Source organism: Toxotes jaculatrix, chromosome 5 (assembly GCF_017976425.1).
Source record: "Toxotes jaculatrix isolate fToxJac2 chromosome 5, fToxJac2.pri, whole genome shotgun sequence".
Lineage (NCBI taxonomy): Eukaryota > Metazoa > Chordata > Actinopteri > Toxotidae > Toxotes > Toxotes jaculatrix.
The window spans coordinates 24,201,622-24,224,182 of record NC_054398.1 but is presented as its reverse complement, the minus strand read 5'-3'; the positions used below and the strand labels follow the sequence as shown (position 1 = coordinate 24,224,182).

The following is a 22,561-nucleotide window of genomic DNA, read 5'->3' as shown; positions in this document are numbered from 1 at the left end:
AATTTTTTGGAAGGTTCTTAAAATATTTATTGCTGGTGATGCTTCTCCACGGCCACCAGTTTGCTTTGCTTCCTATTTAATTAATGACATCAGTGCAAATTGGGGATAGCAAGTGGTCAAAATGACTGGTGGATTTTGTGAATGGAGCACTTAGTGACTGAGGAATGACGTCAACGCAAAGCCATATCCCTTATTAGTGAGCCAGGACTGAGGGGAGGTGTGCCATTGGCTCACCGTGGCATCAGAGCGATGTGATTGGCTGCCGGCGGATAATTAAACACCTACACAGTCAATGCACAAATCCAAGTGGTGGGATATATAGGCTGGTGCGTTGGCGCTGCATGCAACAGAATCAAGAGTTGTTCTGCAAGTTGAGAGAAAGTCAACTTCTTGTGTTTTGCATAGAGATACATAGAGATATATATTTATTTATTTTTTTGCTGGGTGATTATCACTGAAGGTAAGTGCTTACTTTGAATGCTGTGTTGGGTAAAGTGTTGGACTATAAATGTTCCTGACAGGCTGTCTGCATGTGTGTGTGGATCAGAGGGGATATGGACGCGGAGTCACTGCGTTAGACCGCGGTGACGTGATTGTGTTGGTAATGGGATTGGAGTGTGGCCACTGGGGTCACCAGTATCACCACCACCCATTTTGTGAGAGTCAAGTCTGCTACTCGAAGGCCAAAGACTGAGACAAAGAAAGACAAAAGGCAGAGAGAGGAAAAAAGACAGAGAGGAAGAAAGGGACTCAAAAATGAGAAGATGCTGAAGTAAAGATCAGCAAGTAAAAGAGGAAAAGAAAGAAGAGATAGACAGGAGGAACCAGGTTTGAGTGTGTGTGTGTGTGTGTGTGTGTGTGTGTGTGGGTGAGGGAGAGAGAGCGAGTGCTGGCAGCTCATTACACTAATGCACTGGTTCCTTAGGGAGCTGGCAAAGCTTGGAGTCTCCCCCCCTTCCCTTTCTTTTTTCACCCCTCCTCTTTCAGCGCTAGCAAGTGCTACATGCATCACACAGTCTAGGACCCCCACCTACCCTCACTCATACACACACACACACACACAGCCACACACTCTCACACACACGCACTCCCACCCGCAGACGTGTCACACTCTGAGACCTGAGGCGTACGACACGAGAGAACTACCTGTCCTGTGCTCTTGGCTGGATGTTTTGGAGGAACAGTGCGTTTTGCAGAAGAAGAGTAGGGGGGATTGTTATGTGGCTCAGGTTTGAAGGGGTGTTGTGTGGAAGTAAAAGCAAGGAGGTTCAGCAGGAGACCAGAGCTAAATAGTGGCAAGCTGAGATGTGGGTAGAGCTGAGCTCACCTCTCGGGGAAGTGACAGAAACCTTTTTTCTTGTTGCAAGTTCTTCCCAACAGCACAAGAGGATCAGACACTTGCAAGTATATTTTTTTTAGATGTATACTGATGATTTTTAGGTGACTTGACAACTTATTTCAGTGGTGTGTGTGTTTGTGGGTGTGTGACAGAGTGTGAACGGCAGCAGTCTTGTGCACAAGCAGCTGATGGGGATGTCTTTCTTGATATGTAGGGGACCATGGTTATGTTGAAGATCTCTGCTTTCCTCGTTGCCTACGCCCTGGTCATTTGCCAGATGTACTGCTCACAAGCCGCCCCTGCCAGGTGAGACGCTCAACACTCACATTTCACACTTCAAACTCTCTGATGACGTGCATTTTCTGGCAACTTCAAATGTGTGGAGAAGTAGAATGGACTTAAAATCCCAAATTGTTAGAATTACAAGCAACCAGTGGGATGAGGAGAGGTCGAGACTAAAAGGTACCTAAAAAAATATGGTAAATATTTTTTTCTGACTGTATCAAGTATACTTGTCTTTCTTTTTTGAAAAATATAGTCAAAATATTTTCAGTGCTGCTAGAAAAATATGAGGAATTGGGGAAGGATTTGTTTATGTGAGGGACAGACAAAAGGAAAGACATTCAAAGATACATAAGTCTACAGCAGATCGTACAGCGTGTAACAATATGCATGCACACAAACTTTAAATACATTTGTTCTGGTTAATCTTAATAATTTATGATGCTAAATTTTAGGCTCAGGTGGATTCTTTTTTAGGTTTAAAATACTTTTAAATAAAATAAAAAGTCAATGTAACTCCCACAAATTTCAATTTCCTTATAAATATTTAAAGTTTGTGTGTCCTATTGTACCTGTAATTTGACCGGACAAAACTACTCTCAGTTTAACTGTTTAAAGGGGACTAATGGAAACAAAAAAGAACCAAAAAAGTGAAAAGAGACAGGGGAAAAAACTGTAATTCACTTCAGGGGGAGATAAATGCGATCCATATATTTATATGAAACCCCATTCAGGCCACTCCCCACACTGTTCCCATGAAGCTATCGATTTAGTAATAAATCTAAAGGCGGCTGCACATCAGCCCCTCTCTCAGATGGGGCACTTTCCGCAGATTGTTTCCCCGCGTTGGCCGGGGGCCCTCCAACTCAGACGTCATCCCTCTCAGAACTGGTGACGTCCCAGCCAACCCCCCTGACCCGTCTTATCCATCCACTCAGTCCACCAGCACCCTACCCCACCCTAACACCCCCACATACATCCCCCACCCTTCCATTTAACTGCAGGTGATAATTCTACCGAACAATTTAATGCTGATCTCAATACCTGTCCTCTCACAACCCTTCCAACCCCTAAACCTTCCTGCTCACCCTCTCTTCTCCACAGACCGGGTTTAGAGTCCATGTCAGACCGAGTCACGCTCACGGACTACGAGGCGCGAAGGTTACTCAACGCCATTGTGAAGGAGTTTGTGCAGATGACAGCGGAGGAGCTGGAGCAGCAGGCAACTGAAGGAAACAGGTACGGATGACTCTCCTCTATTTTAACCCTTTTTAAAAGAAATTCTTTAACATTTCCTCCCTGTGCAGAAACAGACAGTGAAGGCTGACTAATGACAGGATAGAAAGGTAAAACTGGCAGCTCTTTTTTGGGTTGCCGTGCTGGACTTTATGCAGGAATTATATCAGTTCTGGTTTCGCTTTGACACCATTGAGGATGCGTCTTTTTAGTGCCCCACTTCAATCAGGCGTAGAGGTATGTAACTTCTCAGCAGACCGAGAGAGAGGAAAACAGATCATTTCTGAGAAAAGATGTTAAAACAGACAAAAAAATCCCTATTCTCTGTCATGACCCTGCTCCTGCATGGATGAGTTTGATTTTGACTTTGTTTGAAGGGTCTTCTATTTCCAGCCTGCCTGCCGGGCATGTGAACAGTGTATGCCTAACGGAACGAATAAGTGTGCATGATGTCAATTAAGTGGAGTTGCATGACAGTGGGAAGCGACTGGTTTCTGTTTGTTCTGTGGGTGTAAAAGATGTGACAAGAGGGGATTGACTGGAGATGGGGGTGGGGATGGAGATTTTGGCGCATGAGGGGATGGATGACAAGTTCTTTGAATGATGGGAAAGGGGGGAAAAGCATGATGCTAGCGTTGGGGCGGGATGGGATGTTTTTATTTTTACTTTTTGATACCTGTGGTGGCATGAGAAAGAAATGCATGTGAGAGAAATGGTGCGTGAATGGAAGGAAAAAGAAAGATAGAGATAAAGAAAGTGTTGTCTGCATGTTTGCCCATATCTATGAGCCTGTTCTCTGCATGTGTTTTGTGTGTCCCCTCCCCGACAGCATGGACAGGCCCCTAACCAAGCGCTGCTCCAACCTCAGCACCTGTGTGTTGGGCAAACTGTCTCAGGAGCTGCACAAGTTGCAGACGTTCCCTCGCACGAACGTGGGAGCAGGAACGCCCGGCAAGAAGCGCAGTGCGCCTGAGAGTGACAGCTATGCAAGCTACGGCGAGACGTTTGACAGCATCTAACCCCTTCTCATCCTCCCTCAACCCGTCTTTTATCTTTACTGAATCTTCTCCTCCTCCCCCTCTTCTTTTGCTCCTCTCCTGTCCTCTAACTCTCCTATTCCCAGTTTCTTCCTCATCATTTTTGGAGTGGCAAGTGCATGTTGATTTTACCTGCTTGACTGACATGAGAAGAATATGACCTTTAACTGCAACCAGCTTTTCAGTTCTTTTCTCCTCCCTCCCCTTTTTTTTTGGCAGAGAATGATTTGTTCCTATCATTTCAGACAATCAGACTTACTTTACATAAATGTAATTTAGGAGCCGGTTCAGACATCCATCTTTGTGTACTGTACGTAGAGTAATTGATGGCAATTCAAAGCCCCTAAAATTTAAGAGTTAAGAGAGATCACTTAATCGAACCATCAATAAATGATCCACTCATGCGACACCATGTTTGTTGTTCAATAAACGTATTTTTCTACCAGGAAGCCTTAGTTCATTTTCATTCTTAGGGACACTTTCAAACAGTCAGTGGTTACTCATTTGGACAATATGGACATAAATAGTGTTTTAGAGCAACTGATAGTGCCCTTGAAATTATCTCTGAAGCTCTCATCGAGTCCAAAGGTAAGAAAAATGACAAAATACAGACAATATACGACTCAGCTTTGCATGCTTGATGTATATTTTTAACTTTAACTGTCTTATCATCCTGTTTTTCTGTGCTGTGAAAATAATGTTGATAAAAATGTGTGTGTAGGTCTAGATGGTATGGATGAATGTCACACCTTCTCTTGGCGTTGATCCCTTGTTTGCTTTCCTGAAGCAGCGTTACAGCACAGAAGCGAGCCTGCAACACGGCAACCTGTGTGACTCACCGCCTGGCGGACTTCCTCAGCAGGTCGGGAGGAATGGGCAACAGCAACTTCGTCCCCACCAACGTCGGTGCCAAGGCCTTCGGCAGGCGGAGGAGAAGCGTCCAGATGTGAACACTCCAAAACTTTCAGGGAGATGGTAAATAAGGAAACATATTCTTCTTCTATCTTTGTTCCATGGCTCTGATTTGTACCTGTGTCAGAAATTTAAATCTATTTCTCCATTTGCTAATTAAAGAAGTTATAAGTTGCAACTCAATGTTTTAGAACATAGTAAGAGTAATTAAAGAAGAATTAACTAAAAAAAAAATATTACAAATTGATTCACATAATTTTAAGCTTTACATCTAATTTTTTTCCTCTGTCTTTCTTTCTGTCTTTCAGAGGTCGAAAAAAGAAAACATCAGAAAAAAACCTGAGAACAAAAACCAACAAAAACAATATCAAGCTGAAAATAAACGTTGAACTGGCCCTTTATCCACTCTCTCATATTCTTATGGAAAAAAAAAAGCCTTCACAGGACTCCACGTCCCCATGTCCATTTTCCTGTTAGTGAAACCTTTTGCTTTTGGCAAATAAGAGAAAAAAAAAAGAGAAAAAAAAGCACTTTAGTTTATGTATATGAACAAATGAACTCCTGAAGAAAAAAAAACCATCCTAACGGTTCCTCTTTTTTATACATGACTATCATTGGAAAATAAAATGAAAGCAGCAGTGGTTATCACCTTATTTTTTTCCTCCTTTCACCTTGTTAGAGCACATTTCTTCCATGCGATGCTTCCCATTTGAGATCCATACTCCTACATTTTCCATATTCCCCTTTCCTCCCAAGGGTACCCTGTTTTTCTGTGTGCCAGAGGGACACCATTAAAGATCAGCCTACCCAAGGCCCCCCCACAACGGCTGTTGTCTTGTGCCTTGATGTAGAACAATTTACATGAACATGATTGTACAGTTCGAGACGATAAAGAAGACCAGAGCGAGGATGAAGAGAATGAAGACAGATTAATATTGTAAACAATATTGTGAAAACAAATTTCAGCAAGATTAAAATGTATTTTAGATACACTCGGGTTTGGGGTACTTGTGTTGTTCTTCAAAGGTTTTTAAGCATATAGGTGTAGAAAGAGACTTAACGACTGAGAGGAGGCTTGTAGCTTATATTTGTACATTAATTGTTGGAATATTAATTTGTCCATAAATTATAAATGATACATCTTAGGTAGAACCTCACAAGAATAGAGTGATTTGTAATTCAGTGTTTAGAAACTTGATAATATTTCTCACTGACAGATACGCACTCACATCCTGAAAATTTGTTTCACACATCTATAATTTGGCAAAATGAAAGCCACAGTCATACACTCTACTGTTGCGCAGTTTGGGTCACTTTGTATGCAGCGACAGTCTGCTGGAATAAACACATCAGATTCATGGGGAGGATTTCCTGTCCGACACCACAGCAGCATGGATGTGTTGAGATACATGATAATACGAGAAAAAAAAAGTGCATGGGTAATTGCTTAATAAAAGGCAGTCAAACCTGCAGTCAGACTTGTTCTTCTTTAGCTCCAGTGGAGGTAAACGCACACCACTCAGTTCACTCAGTTCAATCAGAATCGCTGCCATTTACATAAATTTGTTCTCTGCGTACAAGTTCAAACATTATACAAGAGATTGTCTTTTTGGCATCGGTGCAGAGACATCAACAATTTTTGGAGCTTGGCAGGACACAAAATGTATTCTCTTTTATTTCAGATGCAGCTTACACAACAATATATTGTTTGAGCTGTCTTTACATAGTGCACTTAAGCCAATTGACAGTCTGGCTCACTTTTAATCATCAAATGTACAGTCACATGCAGGATCCGGGATGACTGAACATTTTGGGCTTCTCTTGTTTTTACAGCAGCACTCCAATAGGTGGCAATGCAATTATCTTTACAAAAGTTTCACTGGAGCACTGCATAGTCTAACAGGTCTGACTCACGTCACAAAAGCATTAAAAAAAAAAAAAGTCTCCACGGGTGATAAACGTGATAAACTCTTTGCCACCAGTTTTTTTCAGCCCCCCCAAGCAGATTTTCTGAGGTTATTACATTTTGTTTGCACAACTGATAAAGAAAATCTCAACCTTAGCTGAGTAAAAAGTGAAAGTAAAATAACACAAGTGATGAAGTGGTTTCATAAGGTTTCTGTGGACCACAGTGAGGTGTAAAACAATGACCTGTTGAAGGCTCCTATAGGAGTACCATGAATAGAAATTATCTACCAAAGCTTCCAAACAAGGATGTGTGGTTTTGAGTGGTTTCCATTTATGAGAATAAAGTAAATTGCCTTTGAGAAGAGGATGCTGTTCTGTAGATTGTGTGAAAGTAAACTCCTATGAGCCAGTGACTCATGAAGATCAACTTCCGGCTGCTGATGCTGCCTCGCATAATGCGTCATATGAACAAATTTCTCTCTAAAACAAACAAACAAAAAAACAACAACAACAACAACAACAAAACAAAAGGTTGTGAGATCAAATCCTGGTCCAGCTGAGGAAATCCAGACACAGAAAATCATAACATGCTCATCTTTTCTTTTAAAGAAAACTGTCGTGTCCCTCATCTGCTCCAACTAGTCACTGTTCAAGAAAAGATGAACATCATTAGTGAAAAATAAAACATGAATCTTGATGTGAAGCATCATCCTGTTCATGAAGCAACAGGAAAATAACAGGAAATAAAAATAAATTAATTTCTCATAAATCATGTTAATTTCACAAACTAGAGCTGCAAATACAAAATTACACATTTCTATGCTGTACTTCCCGGCAATAACACACTGTGTTTGCACTGCCAGTGCTTTGAAATTATTTGTAGTGCAGTGTTTCCAGAAAAATTCACAGACAGAGCTTAAAAAAGTACTTGAAGGGGAGGATAAGGGAAGAATAAAGGCCCTTCAGTTTTGGATGACAAATATGGGATGTACGTTTGGAAAATTGAGGGGATAATGAGCCCATTCAATAAGAGTGAAAGTGAAAAACAGGATACACTTGATCCTATTTGGTTGCACGGATGAATGCCAAGTGTGCACCAGAGCAAATACAGGATATTTGCCACTGTGTGCATCGCACACAAGAACAGAAAACAAGATGTATTCTTGTAAACCTTTTTATTATTTTAGATGAATTCCAAGTAAAAAAAAACAAAAAACAAAAAAAACCCAGCAAACAGATACGTAAAGCAATAAATGATTGGTTATGAAACCAACTGTTCAAGTGGATGACTTATTAATTCCCAGATGAGAGGATATGTATGACTAATATGTGAACTTATGCTATTTGAGTATAAACAGAAAAGGGGATTTGTGCTCTATTCCCCCTCAAGCCTTAAAACCCTCATCTGTCAGTTGTTTTTACAGTCTTTCCACTTGTGCTCACTCTCTCTCTCTCTGTGTCTCACTATCTGTCTGCATGTCTGTCTGGGGAAAATCGGAAAAAAGTCGGAGCCATGCTGAAATCCACATGGAAACTTTTCCTGCATGACTGAGGAGGAAAAAAATACCCCCTCCTCTCCACATTCTGATAATTGAGGGGGGCGGAAGGTTGAGGGCTGATTCGTGGGTTGGTTTGGTTTTAAGCTTCTTTCTCAGCAGTAATCTAACAATCCCACTATGCCAATGAGAAAAGCAGTCGTAATGATACACAGCTGCTTTGAATGGGGCCCTTCTATTTGGAAATTAGATGGTTCGTATAAGAGAAACCGAGAAGCAAGCCCCCATCTCCAGAGAGAAGACGTGCCACTAGTCCAGTTCCCAGAAAAATACACCACAAACGCATTTCAAGACCTGAGGCTTTGGAAGATGCTCCTTTTTAATGTTTTAAAGGAATAGTCTAACATTTTGGGCAATAGAGAGCCGAAACTATGATGTCAAATCCAGGCTAGCCTCTGTTCCACCAGCTTCTGTAGCTGAACGCAAGCTCTCATTCAGCATTTCTTTCATCTGCCTCTCTGAAAAAATAAAGCATGTTCCTGGGCTTTAATTTCCACGTTCAGAGACAAACTGGCGTCCACTTTAATGCTTACTATTAGGAGCTGAAACCATCATGATTTTACCAAAGTTTAGCAACGATAATTTAGAGAGGATACAAAAACTACTCAACAATATGTCATCTGTTTTTTTCCCAAGTATGTCTGTTTTAAGCAGGTTTTAACATACACCATTTCCCATAATCCCTAGACCATAGCGGGCTAAACATCACGCCTCGACAACAGACGCGAGTTCATGAGTGAGTCAAGTTTGCTGCTGTTAGCCCAGACATATCACCAGCACGACATAGAGGACTAAGATTATATATATTATATATGTCTTGGATATAGAGAACAAACACCAGGAACGTGCTTTATTTTTGTCTGTATTAAGTTGGTGGACCAGAGGCCTGGACAAAATGACACTTTCCTGACACTTTTGCCAGGAAATGAGGTAAAATTTGTGAGGAAATTAGTTGTTTATATTCAGATTTAGACTAAAGCTAATATTTATTGACTCTATACAGTGTAACAGGCCCTTATGTGCACATGGGGGTGCGTGTGGTGCCGCCCCCTTCACATAATCACATGGTAATTATTCACTCAAGAATACGTAGCGATATTAACTGCAGCAACCCAGACCAGCTGAGTCTTGCTCGTAATGGGAAACAGCAGACTGCCGTTTATATTTTCATTTTCCTTCCTCATTTTTAAAGCTCCCAATTTTTCCATAAGGTAGTCATTTCCAAGGCTGACGTGAAACCAGACACCCAGGAGCACTCATGGTGAAGGGCCAGAAACAACACAAGGCCGGCCCGACATCCTCTCACCTTCCCCAAGCCCCCTTTCCTTCTAGCGCGACTGTTCCTGGGAAGGTAAACACCCTTTCACCGTGTCAGAAATGGGATTTCATTCTGCTGCCATGGCAGTTCCTTCATCTGGCTCTCTTTTCTGTCCCTCCCTCTCTTTCTTCTCCTCCCCTCACTCCCTTTGCTGCCACATCTGGAACCCAGCCCCTCATTTATTTATGTGGTCTGTGTTGTTTCTTTACTTTTTTTTTTTTTTTTTCAAAAGTCTCATTTAAAAGTCCTTTACCTTGTCTTGTTGGCAGTTTCTCTCCATCTGATGAGGTCTGCAATTACATCTCGCCATAACTGGTCACTCTGCAATTACATGATCCACCACAGAATCTTTCTTCCCCCCTTTTCTGCACAGCACCACTGCTCATATGGCAGACCAAAATAGAATAGTTTCATGTCTGTTTGGATGGCGGCCCAGCTGAAACTATGCTCCGCCGCTTGACTGACAGTGGGATGTGGGCTTTTTCTCCCCAAGAAAAACCTTTAAGGCCAGTCACGTTTAGACGTTTAGAGCAGTCTCACTCCAGCAGGCTTCGGTGGTGGTTGGCCCAGCTGGGCTCCAAGAAGGGAAACAGGGCAACACAGAGACAAAACCAGAGTGAGTGAAAGAGAGGACACAGACAGACAGTCTGCAGGGAAGAAGACAAGAACGACGAGCTGAAACTATGAACCCTCCTGGGAACACTTAATCTTTGAGTCGCTGACCAAACAAATGGGTAAGTTTGGCAAACAGTTCAGTCTTATTTCAACTTCAGGGAAGGGTGAAATGATGGTGTGAACATCCATGAGTTTTAGATAACAAACCTTATCAGATAATTTAAGCATAACTCAGTAGGGCAACATGTTGCACATGATTTAAATACTGTAAAGGTAATAGAGGATATCCCTGTCATATCCGCTGAACATCCTCGATAGCAGTGCGGTTGTTCATTCGCTCAGGGGCAGACAGACGTTACAACAAGGTATTGTTCAGTTTGTGATGCAGTTGTCATATTTTGCAGCACTTTCAAACTCCTGCATTTAAATGGGTGGTGATTAAACTGATGTAAAAGCCTTTTTTCCTCGTGAAAGTGCTCTTGACTGGTGTCCAACTCTGTTTTTATGTTTAATCACATAAACCTTGAAGACTTTCTATAGATGTCATCTGCATTCTAACGTAAAAAGCTTCTGGTTTAAAAAGGCAGCCTGATTTTTGTGGCACTTAAAGGTTACGTGATTCCCACTGGAGACTGATATTTTTTAAATTCAAAAGGATTTTGAGTTTTATGTTTTACAGCATCATCTTTGCCAAAAAAAGTTTAGATGAAGTATAATAAATAAAATAAAACAAAAACAAAGTGTCACCCTCAAAGAAACATCTCAGACAGACAAATAAACTCTATACCGAAATCTAAAGAGCAACAGATGATATTCATTTTACTTGTCAGGCTGGAGAAATCCAAATAAAGAGAAAAGGAGGCACAGTTACTGACAAAAGTGATCAGATTATAGGTACATTTGGGAATATAATAACGTTTTAACATTGTCCAGGCTTTGCAATCAAAGGCCTATTCTAACTTTTTGCTGAGTCAGTTGGTTTTCTTAAACCCAGTGACAACAGCGTTGCACTGAGATCATGTTTGTGTGGCTAGTTCTGTCTAAATCACTGATACAGTACACGGCCGTTAGCATCCCTCTTATGAGAACTTGCACTTGCTAATTGACGCCTTCAAGATAAATCTGAATGGTCCTTTCTGGATGCTGCTCAGTGTTCTCAGTCGGAAAATATGTTTTTGTTCTGAGTCACGCTGGAGCTGAACGCCATAGTGGCTATAACGGTTTGGAGTAGGCTGATCTGGTTTGTGTGGGAGCGATGGTAGCTGAGACTGTGGAAAACAACAAAGATTACAGTGGGGCTGACGGTAATGATGAGGACACAGCTACCACACGTCTTTACTACAGGCTTCTGTGTGTGTGATGTGGTGGTGGAGAGATGTGTGTTTGAGAGAGAGACAATTAGAGATTACAAGAGAGCTGTGTTATTATGTCTTTCCATATGTCCTCAGCTTGCATGTATAGGACAGTTAGAGATTTGACATTTGAATTGATGTACAGTGTGTGTCTATACACTGGAAAGTGCATATGGGTTTTGTATCTGATCTTTATCATTTCATACCTTTTCTTTGCTTCTTTAGCCCAGTCTCAGTGTCCATCATCTGCCCTTCATCAGACTTTAACTGGCCTCATCTTTGCACTTAATGTCTGTGAGTGTGTGGAAAAAGGGGGCAAAAGCTCTGAATGATGACATGAACTAAACACAGAATCTGTTACCAGGCCCAGAAGCATTTTGTGGTCGTGCCAGTCATGTTGTCACTATGTAATTATATGACAAACAACAACACACAGAGCTGGTTAGTGAATTATAGATATGAACTTCCTTTTCCTGAGTGCATTGTTTTTAGACAGTCCACAAATGAACGCCATGTTATGTTGTATAGATTTTCATGCTCCCCAGATGATGAACTCTACGGACTTTGGCAATCCTCTAAAATTTCCTCCAAAGCCATCGTAAAATTGACGTTTCCATCAACTTATGACACTGCCATCAGCATCAGCTGTACTTGTTGTTAGGTGCTAGTGAGCATGCTAGTATTTGTACAACAGTATGTTTGTACTGTCATTGTGAGATGTTAGCATGTTGACCTTAGCACTGTCAGGCATATTATAACACTAACTGTGGATAATCCCCTCAGTCAACTTCTAGAGTGTGTCAGAGTTAATAGACATATCAGTTCAGGTTTTTGAGTCTTTGAGGAGGGATGAATGTTGGGGTTGGACCTCTGAGGACTTATGGGACGTTAAAGTTGCAGAAGCAGCTGAAGCATCTTCAGTGTCTTGCTCTGTTCTTGCATTTGTATTTGGCCTGTCTTACACCTTACACACTAGCCAGCCTTTCATTTGATGACTGATTTCTTAACACAAATTTTAGAATGTGACTGTTACCATTTAGGTTTAATAATAACATATATAAGGCTGTGCTGTTTATAGATGTGACAGCTGCTTTTATCACTCCTAACAGTGAATTATAGCTTAGCATCACTTGTCTTAAGTTACAAGTATTAGAAAAAGAGGTTCGTCCTTCAAACTCGGTTTTAACGGCTCATTTAACATCAGCTGATGACAAGGTACGACAGCCACGTCCCTTGAACATCTGTTTAGCACTTCTATCTAATAATACTTGACTGGTTGGGGATAAATGTGGAAGCACAGTAACCCTCTGCCATGCATTCTCCTCTTGCCTGCCTGGTGAACAGCTGAGCAGGGTGTGGCGTGGTTAACATGAACCGCACATGCAGGTGTGGCCCTCACTGTGCTGTCACACTGTTTAATTAGGTTTTCTCTCCACGGGCGGTGGGGGGATCTGAGGGTTTCTGAGGGTAAAAAAAAAACTAATCTATCCTCAGTCTCATCATTGTCTGGAGACATTAAGAGAGCACCTTGCCAATACAGTCTGATGAGTAGTGACTATCACTGAGGGTGTAACTGAACTTTGTGACCACAGCTAAAGCTGGAAACATGAAACTGCACTTGGCTCCACACAAGTCTGGTTTTTTGAGGAACGAGTGCCAAAGCATTGTGTACTAAAACTGTCTTGGTTTGAGGTTCTTTATAGTTGCTGACAACAAGTTGATTCACATTCGAAGGGTGTACAAAGCTGAGATCTCACTGTTGGACCTGGACATGGCCAAGTGTCTGTCACTCTCGATTAGAAGCTTCTTTCTTCTGGATGAGGTAGCTTCTTCCTTTCTTTGTTGCTATTTTTCCATCCCTCCTCATTGTGCCTGTGTGGCCTTGCTGGAGTCAGGACCGGGTCATTTTGGTTCTCCTCCCACAAGTCTGGTGATCCCCAGAAGCTACTTCTCACACAGCTCGGTCTGTCTGCTGACTGTCTTGGTCCAGATGCACATATCACAATTTTATTTTCTACAGGGAAAACAACAGCGTTACAGTTCTTTTTTTTTTTTAAATTATTGTTTTCTGTATTTTTTCCAACAATATATAATGTATTATTTATTAATTCGCTTTATATATACTCATAACTACATATCAAATGCCACCATACAAGTGTACAGCTGGTAGCTTCAAAACTAGGCATTTTAAACTGTAAACTTTCAAAGGGACACTCAACTGTGCAAAAAAAGAGGTAGCTGTGGCTCAGTAGGTGAGAGGTTCCATGCATTGAAGTGTCCTTGAGCAACACATTGAGCCCTAGCTGCCCCAGATGTCCAGGCCACTGCCTTGCGGAGCATCTGTGTTGCCACTGATGTCTGTGAATAAGAGGTGCTTTGATGTAAAAGCACTTTGTTAATGCAGTCCATTTTTCAGTCCATTCAGGTGACATTACAAGTATGAATTTAATGGAAATTTTGCTATTGTGCAAATTTTCTTGGCACAAAAACACAAAACTTTTGTCTGCATTTCAGAGCTTTGAAGAACAGAGATACAAGCCAGGGCATTCTGTGACAAATGTAAAACACCTCTACACTTCCATGGCTACAGCAACAGCAGTGGCTATGGCTGCTGCCTTTGAGTTTCTGACCTTTGACCCTGGTGGAGGACAGACAACATCTTCCCCCACATGGAACCAGCTGCCTGTCTCCCACATTAATAAAAGAGGCAGTTTTTATGGCAAACAACTGTGATCAGAGAAAGTTGTGCAAAACTTGTTTAAAAAAAAGGTTGTTTAAGAAACCTCCTGCTGTTGATTTACACATTTATTCATCATAGGAATGTGATCTAATAACAATAATAAATACTGAACACAAAGGAATCAGCAACTCAGCAACTTTTCAATCAGCAACTCTCGTGGCTTAGTAAGGACATTTCTAAAAACTTTGTTAGACACAGTGACATAGCATTTACATAACATCGGACTACATCATGAAGCAGCACCAGTGAATCTCATGAGAAAGCCTGACTTTAATATATCTGACATCATGAAATATATATATCCTGCACGTGCATCACGTGTACGCGTGTGACGCTGCTTTATTGTGCGTAATGGTGACTGTTGACACATCACTGCAGCAGTGTTCATGACACAGTGGAGGCTCTCTCATTGGAGTGGGGGCTCAATTAGGAGAGTGCAGGTATAAATTTTTGCGTAGGTGGGCCCAATATGGCAGCCACTCTGGGGCCTAAGGCTGGGAGATAAATCAATATCAGACTGGTTGAATTAGAGCATCAGCTTGGAGCTTCTCTCGCGTTGACCTCCTTTCTTTGCTCTCTTCTTTCCTTCCCATCTCCATCTGCTAATTGGGGGGAGGTCATGGCTTTCTGGACTTCAGTCTGTTTATCTGTCTTTTCTGCGATTGCCATCTACTGCATTTGCTCTGTGGCCCTTGTAATGGTTCATTGGGGAGATCATGAGAGGAAATGAAGGCTTCGGTACTTCTGCACGTCTGTTTGCTGTGTGATTCACGGAGGATAGAAAGGTCACCGCTCCCTCCTCCTTGTGAATAAGTCTTGGTGCTGTTGAGAGCCCTTCAGGGAGTCTTGAAGAGTTACTACTCCTTCTCTCTAGGGTTGTCACTTTCTGTTTGGGTAACCCCCGCACTCTCACTACTAACTTGTGGCTCATACAGCAACAACAGCAACTCAGAGGAAGCATTTTCAAAATGTAAAACCAAATATTTTAATCGAATTCTGTCAATAAAGATGATTATGATCTCCAAAGTCCTACAGAACATGTTTGCAAACGAGGTAACCTCTGTTTTGTAATTCATTATGTCACACCTAGGGCTTGGTCAAAGAAATATCACAAAATAGTGAAATAAGTCAAGTTTGGTTTGGTTTAACAGCCCAAAGCCCAAAGGTATTCAATTTACAAATGATATACAACAGAGATAAGCATCAAATTCTCATATTTGAGAAGCTGAATCAAGAGAAGGGAATTTATTTTTGCATGAAAAATGACATGAACATTACTTGATTTTATAACTAGGTAATGGTCAATTTTCTGTGGACTAAGTAATTGTTAAGATCTGGTTGTACGTATACAGTATCTTTAGTATTTGTAAGTAAACCCTCTCTCTGCACTTTCCTTTGTTATTGTAATGCCCCCCTTTTTTTTAACACGTGCAATAAATTAAACTCAAATGTTCTGTAAGACAAAGTCTGGATGACAGAAATAACTTTTATCAAAGAAGGTGTTACACCTATTAAATGATGCATATCTAATCGTGAATCACACTTTTTAAGTATTTATTTCTGAGAATATTCTGTATATCTTAAATGAGACATGGCAGACTGTTTTCCAGACCTAATTACCCAGAAAACTCTCACGTGTTTACTTTTAGTGCCTGAAGTGAAAAAAAAGCACTGAAATGGCTTTTTGAAGTGTCACATGTGTGCTCAGCGGGCACATATGGAGCTTTTCTTGCATACCTTGCGATTTTTGCAGCCGAAATTTACTTATCACATTGACCCCATATGTGCCCCATTTGCTCCGTGCCTTCAGTTCAGTGGTGGAATAACAGTCTAAGGAAAACGCCTTGAAAAATTCCACCCTGCCCTGAAGTGCTGCCTGTGTTCCTCGGCTTAGATCTGGGCAGTGGACCTATCCTCCACCCCTGACTCTTACTCTTCCCTTCTTCCCTAAAACCCACACACATGGACCCAGCCCACCTAATTTACTCCCACCTCCTAATGTCAAACAGCTGTAGAGTAGACTCACAAGGAATTGCTGCTATTACGTCCTCCTCCCCTCCCTCTCTGCTCTCGTTTTCTCATCCATTTTGTGTGTGGCCCCAAATATCAGGTCACTCACTGGCCCAAATGTGGCTTCTAAACCAACCACCCATTCAAGGTTTATTTATGATCCAGGAGTTGGATATGAGGTCATGAATTTACATCGTAGGTGCCTGTGGGCGGAGATGGATAGACAGACAGCTGGCCATAAATTGTGTGTATGGATCGTGCTTGACTCCTGTGTTTTGTAGTTGCATGGTCTTTCTGACATGTAAAGCTGGGCTGTAACTGGGCCAATGCCATTTCCAAGGCACTCCATCTAACTGAAGGAGCTGCGTGACATAAATTCCAGTGAGGTCATTCTCCACGTGATTGACAGGAGAAGATCAGGTAGAGATGCTGAGGGTTGAGAGCTCCTGCTGCTGTCGGGAATCTGTTTCAAAGGATGTTGGCCACATGCCTGAAGTCCAACCTGGAAGCTGATGACACAAACTTTGCAAGAATTTATCACTAACTTTAAAACTTTGGCCATGATATGCAAGACAGAGGTGGAAAAACAAAAAGCTTGCTATGTACTTAGATTGTTAATACTATCTATCTGGCAAAATAAAAACACAGACTGCTGACAAAAATATGCAAGTGAGGCATGAAAATAAATGTGTAAACATTGCTAGAGTTGTTAAAACCATACGTCTACTCTGTCCAGCACATTTTAGTCAACTTGAACTATAACCTGCAAAAAATCTCAACAATCAAGTATATTTTGAAAAACAGGTACTTTACGTAAAGAAAACAAAACCTTCACCAAACCAGAAAGTGCAAAATTTGTTTTAATGGAGTTTTCTCACTCGAGGAAGCTGAAGTCTTGCTGTTTTATTGAAAACTCATGCTGAGCCTGAGCAGTTCCACTAAAGTAACTGGGAGTTCAGCGCACCTGGATGGAACCAGGTAGAAATGTACTGTAGCTTTTGAGCTGAAAATGTTTCTTTACTCATCCGCAGTGCCTCATCAATTCTACTACATGGTGGTACAAGATGTTTCTGCAAAACCCTGGATTATGTTCAATGCCAAACAATTCTAGCTTCTAGGAAACAAAACCTCTTGGTTAAGGTTGGGGAAATACCAGGCAAACTCCAGTCTCCTATAGAGAAATGTGATGTGGAAAGGGTACAGCTGCAGATAGGTAATGTTGCTAACACGTCTCCTACAACTTACTGTACACTCATTTAAACTGGTAATCATTTCTGTTCTGAGTTTTTTTATATTGGTTCTCACTGAGTTTATCTACATGCTCATTAGTATCCTGGCTTTGAGTCTTGTTCTGGTTTTGATCTTATTTGGGAAACGAAACTTGAGAATCGTGGTTATTCACATCCTTGGATATGTGATCATTACAGCATCTAGGGTTCGTATAATCTTTATGCAGCTGTGTCTCAGCCACTCGTCTGTTTCTTAAAACCAGGATGTGGTGTTTACCATCATCACCAAGATTATTGTGAGCATGTATACGCACTCAGTGAGTGAACACCAGCGAGCCTTGTCCGGCTGTATTTTCTCTTCCGTGTCGCACGATACATTTGTGATTTAAATGCATGAACATTGCTCTAATGACGGTTGGGTTCGTGGTCGTCCAGAGGGAACTAAATGTTGCCAAGTTTGAAAAATGCTGTGCACAAATCCTTTGGCACTTTTTTGAGACACTAGCTCACATATCTCACAACGCTGTGGTTTTATTTGGTGTTGCATTTGGGATCAGTTTTGGTTTGGTATTCTGCGGCAGCCTAATCTAGGTTTTGACAAAGGCCCAGACAGTTGAACCACAGGTTTTCTTTTTAAATGATGCACTTCTCTCTCCTGGTTTTAACCTCAGTGTTTGTTGATATTTTCTCGGCTCCACGATGACTCAGCTGATGTTTCATAGGAGAAAAGTGGTTTCCACTTTTGTTACTTGGAGTTGGCGGCTGTTAGTCTCTGATTTGTTTTTTCCCTCTCCTTTGCCACGAGAAATGCATCTCAGCCAATCATATTCTGCTTCTGAGGTGGGTGTAGTTAGACTGAAGTCATATATGATGACACCCATCAGTCTTGTTATTTTGGACACCACACTGGGTTATAACTTACTGATTTCTGTTGTAAACATGTCTACAGTCATGTCTGTTTTTTAACTGCCTTTACAGTAAAGCTAACTGAAAGTATAAAAGGAGGTTTTATGAGACTAGACAGAATCTGTCTGAGTATAAATTAGGACTAAACACACTTGCTGTGTGTAAAGTGTGGAGCAGCTGGGTGATGACAGAGTACTTTGTTAGGAACATGTGTCAAGTTGCTCCAGCTGATTATAGTCATATAACCTACTTTTACCTGACCATGCCGTAAACCTGTCTCCAATTATGTCAGTCTGACTCTCTATTAGCCATGTGGCGTGTGTGTGCCTCTCCACAGGCCGTACTCATTCATTATTAAGCAGCTCCTGATGTTTTACTGGCCATCATCGCTCCGGTGTCAGGTACCCACACGATCCTCTTCACTGAACCAGACCGTATTAGGATCCAGTTCCAGTCTCTGTGACCTGTTGAAGCTGCTCCTGAAGCTACTGAGCTCCACTCCAAAACCTTTTGTTAGCTCTAGATGTTGTCTGTTCCTTGGCTAATTTCCCTGCTATTTATTCTGCTAACTGTTGATGGAGCTGGGAAGCTGGAAATGCATTTGGATATTTCTCTTGGCGTGACGTTGGAGCTATTTGAGTTCTCAGGAGGTATGGGGCTATCATCTTTTTTCTCTTGAAAATGAGAATTGCGGGTACTTTTATAGCTGACCATAAAGTACCAAGAAGACAGTGTGTTTAGCAGACTTGTGGTAAAGCAGTATAGTTATTTATGCAGCTGAATTTCATCTTCTTTGGGGAAAATGTGCCCCTTTGGTGTCAGAAGAATGAGGTTTTGGCAGAAGCTTGTGTGATTACTCCTGCCTTGAAGTGCAACTGCAATCAGTTGTAGGGACTGTCCACTTTTATTAGAGGGACATTTAACAGGGTCTTAGATCATGCTTGGGGTTGCAGGTCTGTGTGTATGTGTGTGTGCAACTTGACCCTGTCTGATCTCATCTCCATAAGCGATGCAGGTTGCCTAGAAACCCCATGAGGGCAGAGCATTCAGCTTCCATATTTTCATGCCAAAGGAAAGAATGCTCCCAGACCTAAATAGATTGCACAATTTTTGGCCTTACAAGGGAATCTTCTCATTTAACCCAGTCAAGAGTGTGTTGGGGAAGGACTCAAAGGTTTCATATCCCAAACTTCTGCACACAGAGACTCAAGTGTAATTAAGCCATGCAAGAGAAAACCAAAATTGGCCTAATTTCTAGTAAACTTTTTTACAGAGTGCTTTTACCGTATTCACTGCTAAGAATAGCTGTGTGTGTGTGTGATGTTAAGATAGAAAAAGTATTGTTCTGTATGTTATTGTTAAGACTGGCTAAGGTTGAACATAAAGACAGATGTGGGCTGCTGCAATTGAGGGGCGCATGTATTACCTGACCAAAAGATGCAAATGAAAAGAAGTGGGCTAAAATAACAGGAGAGAATAAAAGTTTGTTTAATAGTCAAAAATAAATAAAACAATGTTACATAACAGCAAGGCAATACAGGTAAAGATCGCCTTCCCAAACCACGTGCCATGTCCACACGGTCAATGCTGCTCACACCCTGTTAGCAGAGATTAAAAATATTCTTAAAGAACACACACACAAAGCTAAAATAATTCAGACTCTCTGCCCTCTCATCCATCCAGCAACACTTCAACTGACTATCTGTGCTTTCTCTCCCCTCTTGTGGACTGAACTAATTGGAAGAGTGTTTGCAGGTGAGGTAACCAAGGCCGGAGAGAGAGAAGGGACAGGACTGTGTGTCAGCAGTAGGGTTGCATTCAGGAACCTTCAGAATATCACACTTGGCTGACTGCTGCTTGAAAAAGTGAGAAAACTTTTGTAAAGATCGCCAAAGTGAGATGTTCCTGTTTGCTTCGAGACCCAGTGTACATCCTGGGTACAAGTGGATGTGTAGAGTGTGAGTGACAGAAGTACAGTGGAGCAAAACTGTGGTTCAGCTGTCAGGCTCACTGCTGGGAGGGCATTTCACATGTCAAGCAAGTCCATCTTCTTTGCAGAGGCTGGTGACAGATGCTGAATGATAACCTACTCTCTCCATTTCCCAAATGGATTTTTTTTTTTACAGTCAGTCAGAGTCAAATGATCCATTAAGGAAGTATTCTAATACTTCCTCAGTGCCTCCACCTCCATCACTTTTTAACACTTTTAACTCACAAAATTATTAGTAGTAGAGCCATTTCAGCCCTACAGACACTTTCTAATTCATCCATTTTTTTTTGTTACTTTATACAGTTCAAATCTTAATCCACACGTTTAAATTGTTGATAAGTCACTGGAAAGATGACTCATACTGACCACTTGTCAGTATACTTTGCACAGCACACCAGAGTCTTGTTTATTTCTGCAGCCATTGAGATTGCCTGGAATTGAATTTTATCTGGCTCTATATTTGGCCTGGGTCTTCATTTTCCACTTTATCCTCTGCTCCTCCTGTCCACATGTCGAGGTGTCCTTGAGCAAGACACTGAATCCCAATTATTCCCAATGGTTAGGCAAGCGCTTTTCATGGTAGGATGGTATGCATTGCATGGAATCTTGCTGCTGCTGTGTGTGTGTGTGTGTGTGTGTGAATAAGAGGCAAATTATAATGCACTTTGGATAAAAGCACAACACAATTGCTGGCCAAAGCAGTCTATAATTATTATATTTGTTGTTGTCATCTGCGCATTCTTGCGTGTTGTAATGTCTGTTTGCAAAGCAGATTTTCTGTGGGATGAGAAAGTTGAAGTCGTAGCCTGTCTCATTTCACTTTTGAGCAGGAAGCTGAAGCGTTTAAACATGTCATTTAAAGATGTTAGATTAAAACTGGAACAAACCAGGAAGAATTAACTTGCTAAAAATATGAACAGCAGCCCAAATGATGGTTGAGTGAGTTTAAAAATGGCGGGCCAGTTTTAGCCAAGAAAACAGCATTAGCGTATGTGAACTACTTTGCAGGGCTGCTTTGAAGTGTATTTTTGAGAACTGCAAGCAAAACAGAGGATGGATGACGTGCAACAATGGTCTCAAACCCCAAGAACTGCAATAAGACCCTGTACGCTTAAGAGAAAGTATACCACATCTGGACCTCTCACACTGAGGAAATATTTTGCTGTTACGAAACTCTTACTCTGAAAAACCCATCTCTCTGGGGAATGATTAGTGTTAACAGAAGTCTTTGAACAGGCCTATGTTGTAACCTGCTTTACCCACAATCCATCTCCAACATTTCCCCTGGTCATTTTCTCATCTTCTTTAGACTCTTTCAATCCCTTTCCCAAACCCTGTACAGGTTTCCTCTCCATCCGCCCACATACTTATTCCTAACATCACGGTGTGTGTCACACTCAAACCTGTGACTCTCCTGAAACCACTGCCTACCATCACCCTGAGACATGTCAAGACATTGACACTGTTTTCCCATCATTAACCACACAGCTGTAGAATATGGTTTTGTGTGCGTTTAAGGGCAAATTCATGTTCCAAGTCAACATACAGTTCTGTACATGTAATATTCTTATTTGTGTAAATTACCTCCTTACATGCAAAGAAAACACAGTGATTGGGAAAACCTGAAGTTAACTATGGGAGCAGTCAGCACTTTCAGCGGTGGTTCAAACTGTGTTTGACTTCAGTGTCAGAAATGATTGAGTAGAAATCTGACGGATGCATTATTTTGACAGACCACTGGGAGACCTGGTTGTAGGCAGAGGGAATACGAAAAGGTGGTGCAGCTGCTGTTTTAATACAAGGCATAACTGATTGGATGTATTTGCAGGGTGAATTACAGCTTCAAAATTATACTAAAAAACTAAAAAAAAAAAAAGAAAAAAAAAATCAATCTTCTATGGACTGTTTTCTAAATGCAAATCAAATAACTTGCCCATATTACAGGATTACAGCATGTTACATATTGTCAGTGCAGGTAAACTTGTTTCAAGAACTGTATTAATGTGACACAGTCTTAGTCAAACACTTTCCTCTTAACAGGTTTAAAAGGTTTTAAATTGTTTTGATTCTTTTTTGACACCACTCCAGCTGTGGTCAGATCCTAACTGCAAAACAATTTTATTGTTAACCA

At 41.3% G+C, this 22,561-nt stretch overlaps 2 protein-coding genes across 3 annotated transcripts in view; both read left to right on the top strand.

Moving 5' to 3' along the window:
• The first annotated feature begins 330 nt into the window (after positions 1-330).
• LOC121182166 (calcitonin gene-related peptide) lies at positions 331-5,876 on the top strand. Of its 2 annotated transcripts, XM_041038528.1 has the most exons (5): positions 331-460; positions 1,554-1,645; positions 2,726-2,860; positions 4,685-4,869; positions 5,115-5,876. In XM_041038528.1, exons 2-4 carry the CDS (start codon positions 1,560-1,562, stop codon positions 4,842-4,844), a joined length of 381 nt encoding a protein of 126 aa, XP_040894462.1. In that variant the 5' UTR covers positions 331-460; positions 1,554-1,559; the 3' UTR covers positions 4,845-4,869; positions 5,115-5,876. The 2 variants fall into 2 exon arrangements, with proteins under 2 accessions (XP_040894462.1, XP_040894461.1); XM_041038527.1 differs by lacking the exons at positions 4,685-4,869; positions 5,115-5,876 and adding an exon at positions 3,687-4,167.
• Positions 5,877-10,023: 4,147 nt separating this feature from the next.
• The window catches only part of LOC121181518 (protein inscuteable homolog), a 49,605-nt gene continuing 37,067 nt past the window's right edge, over positions 10,024-22,561 (top strand). Inside the window, exon 1 of the mRNA XM_041037437.1 lies at positions 10,024-10,322. The gene's annotated coding sequence lies outside the window, so the exon portion shown is untranslated. The remainder of the gene's footprint in view (positions 10,323-22,561) is intronic.

Excerpts from the sequence above, each read along its gene's own strand:
- LOC121182166 (XM_041038527.1), top strand. The coding sequence starts at position 1,560 with ATGGTTATGTTGAAGATCTCTGCTTTCCTCGTTGCCTACGCCCTGGTC. Across the intron at positions 1,646-2,725 it reads TCACAAGCCGCCCCTGCCAG|ACCGGGTTTAGAGTCCATGT; the intron begins GTGAGACGCTCA and ends TCTTCTCCACAG. Across the intron at positions 2,861-3,686 it reads CAGGCAACTGAAGGAAACAG|CATGGACAGGCCCCTAACCA; the intron begins GTACGGATGACT and ends CCTCCCCGACAG.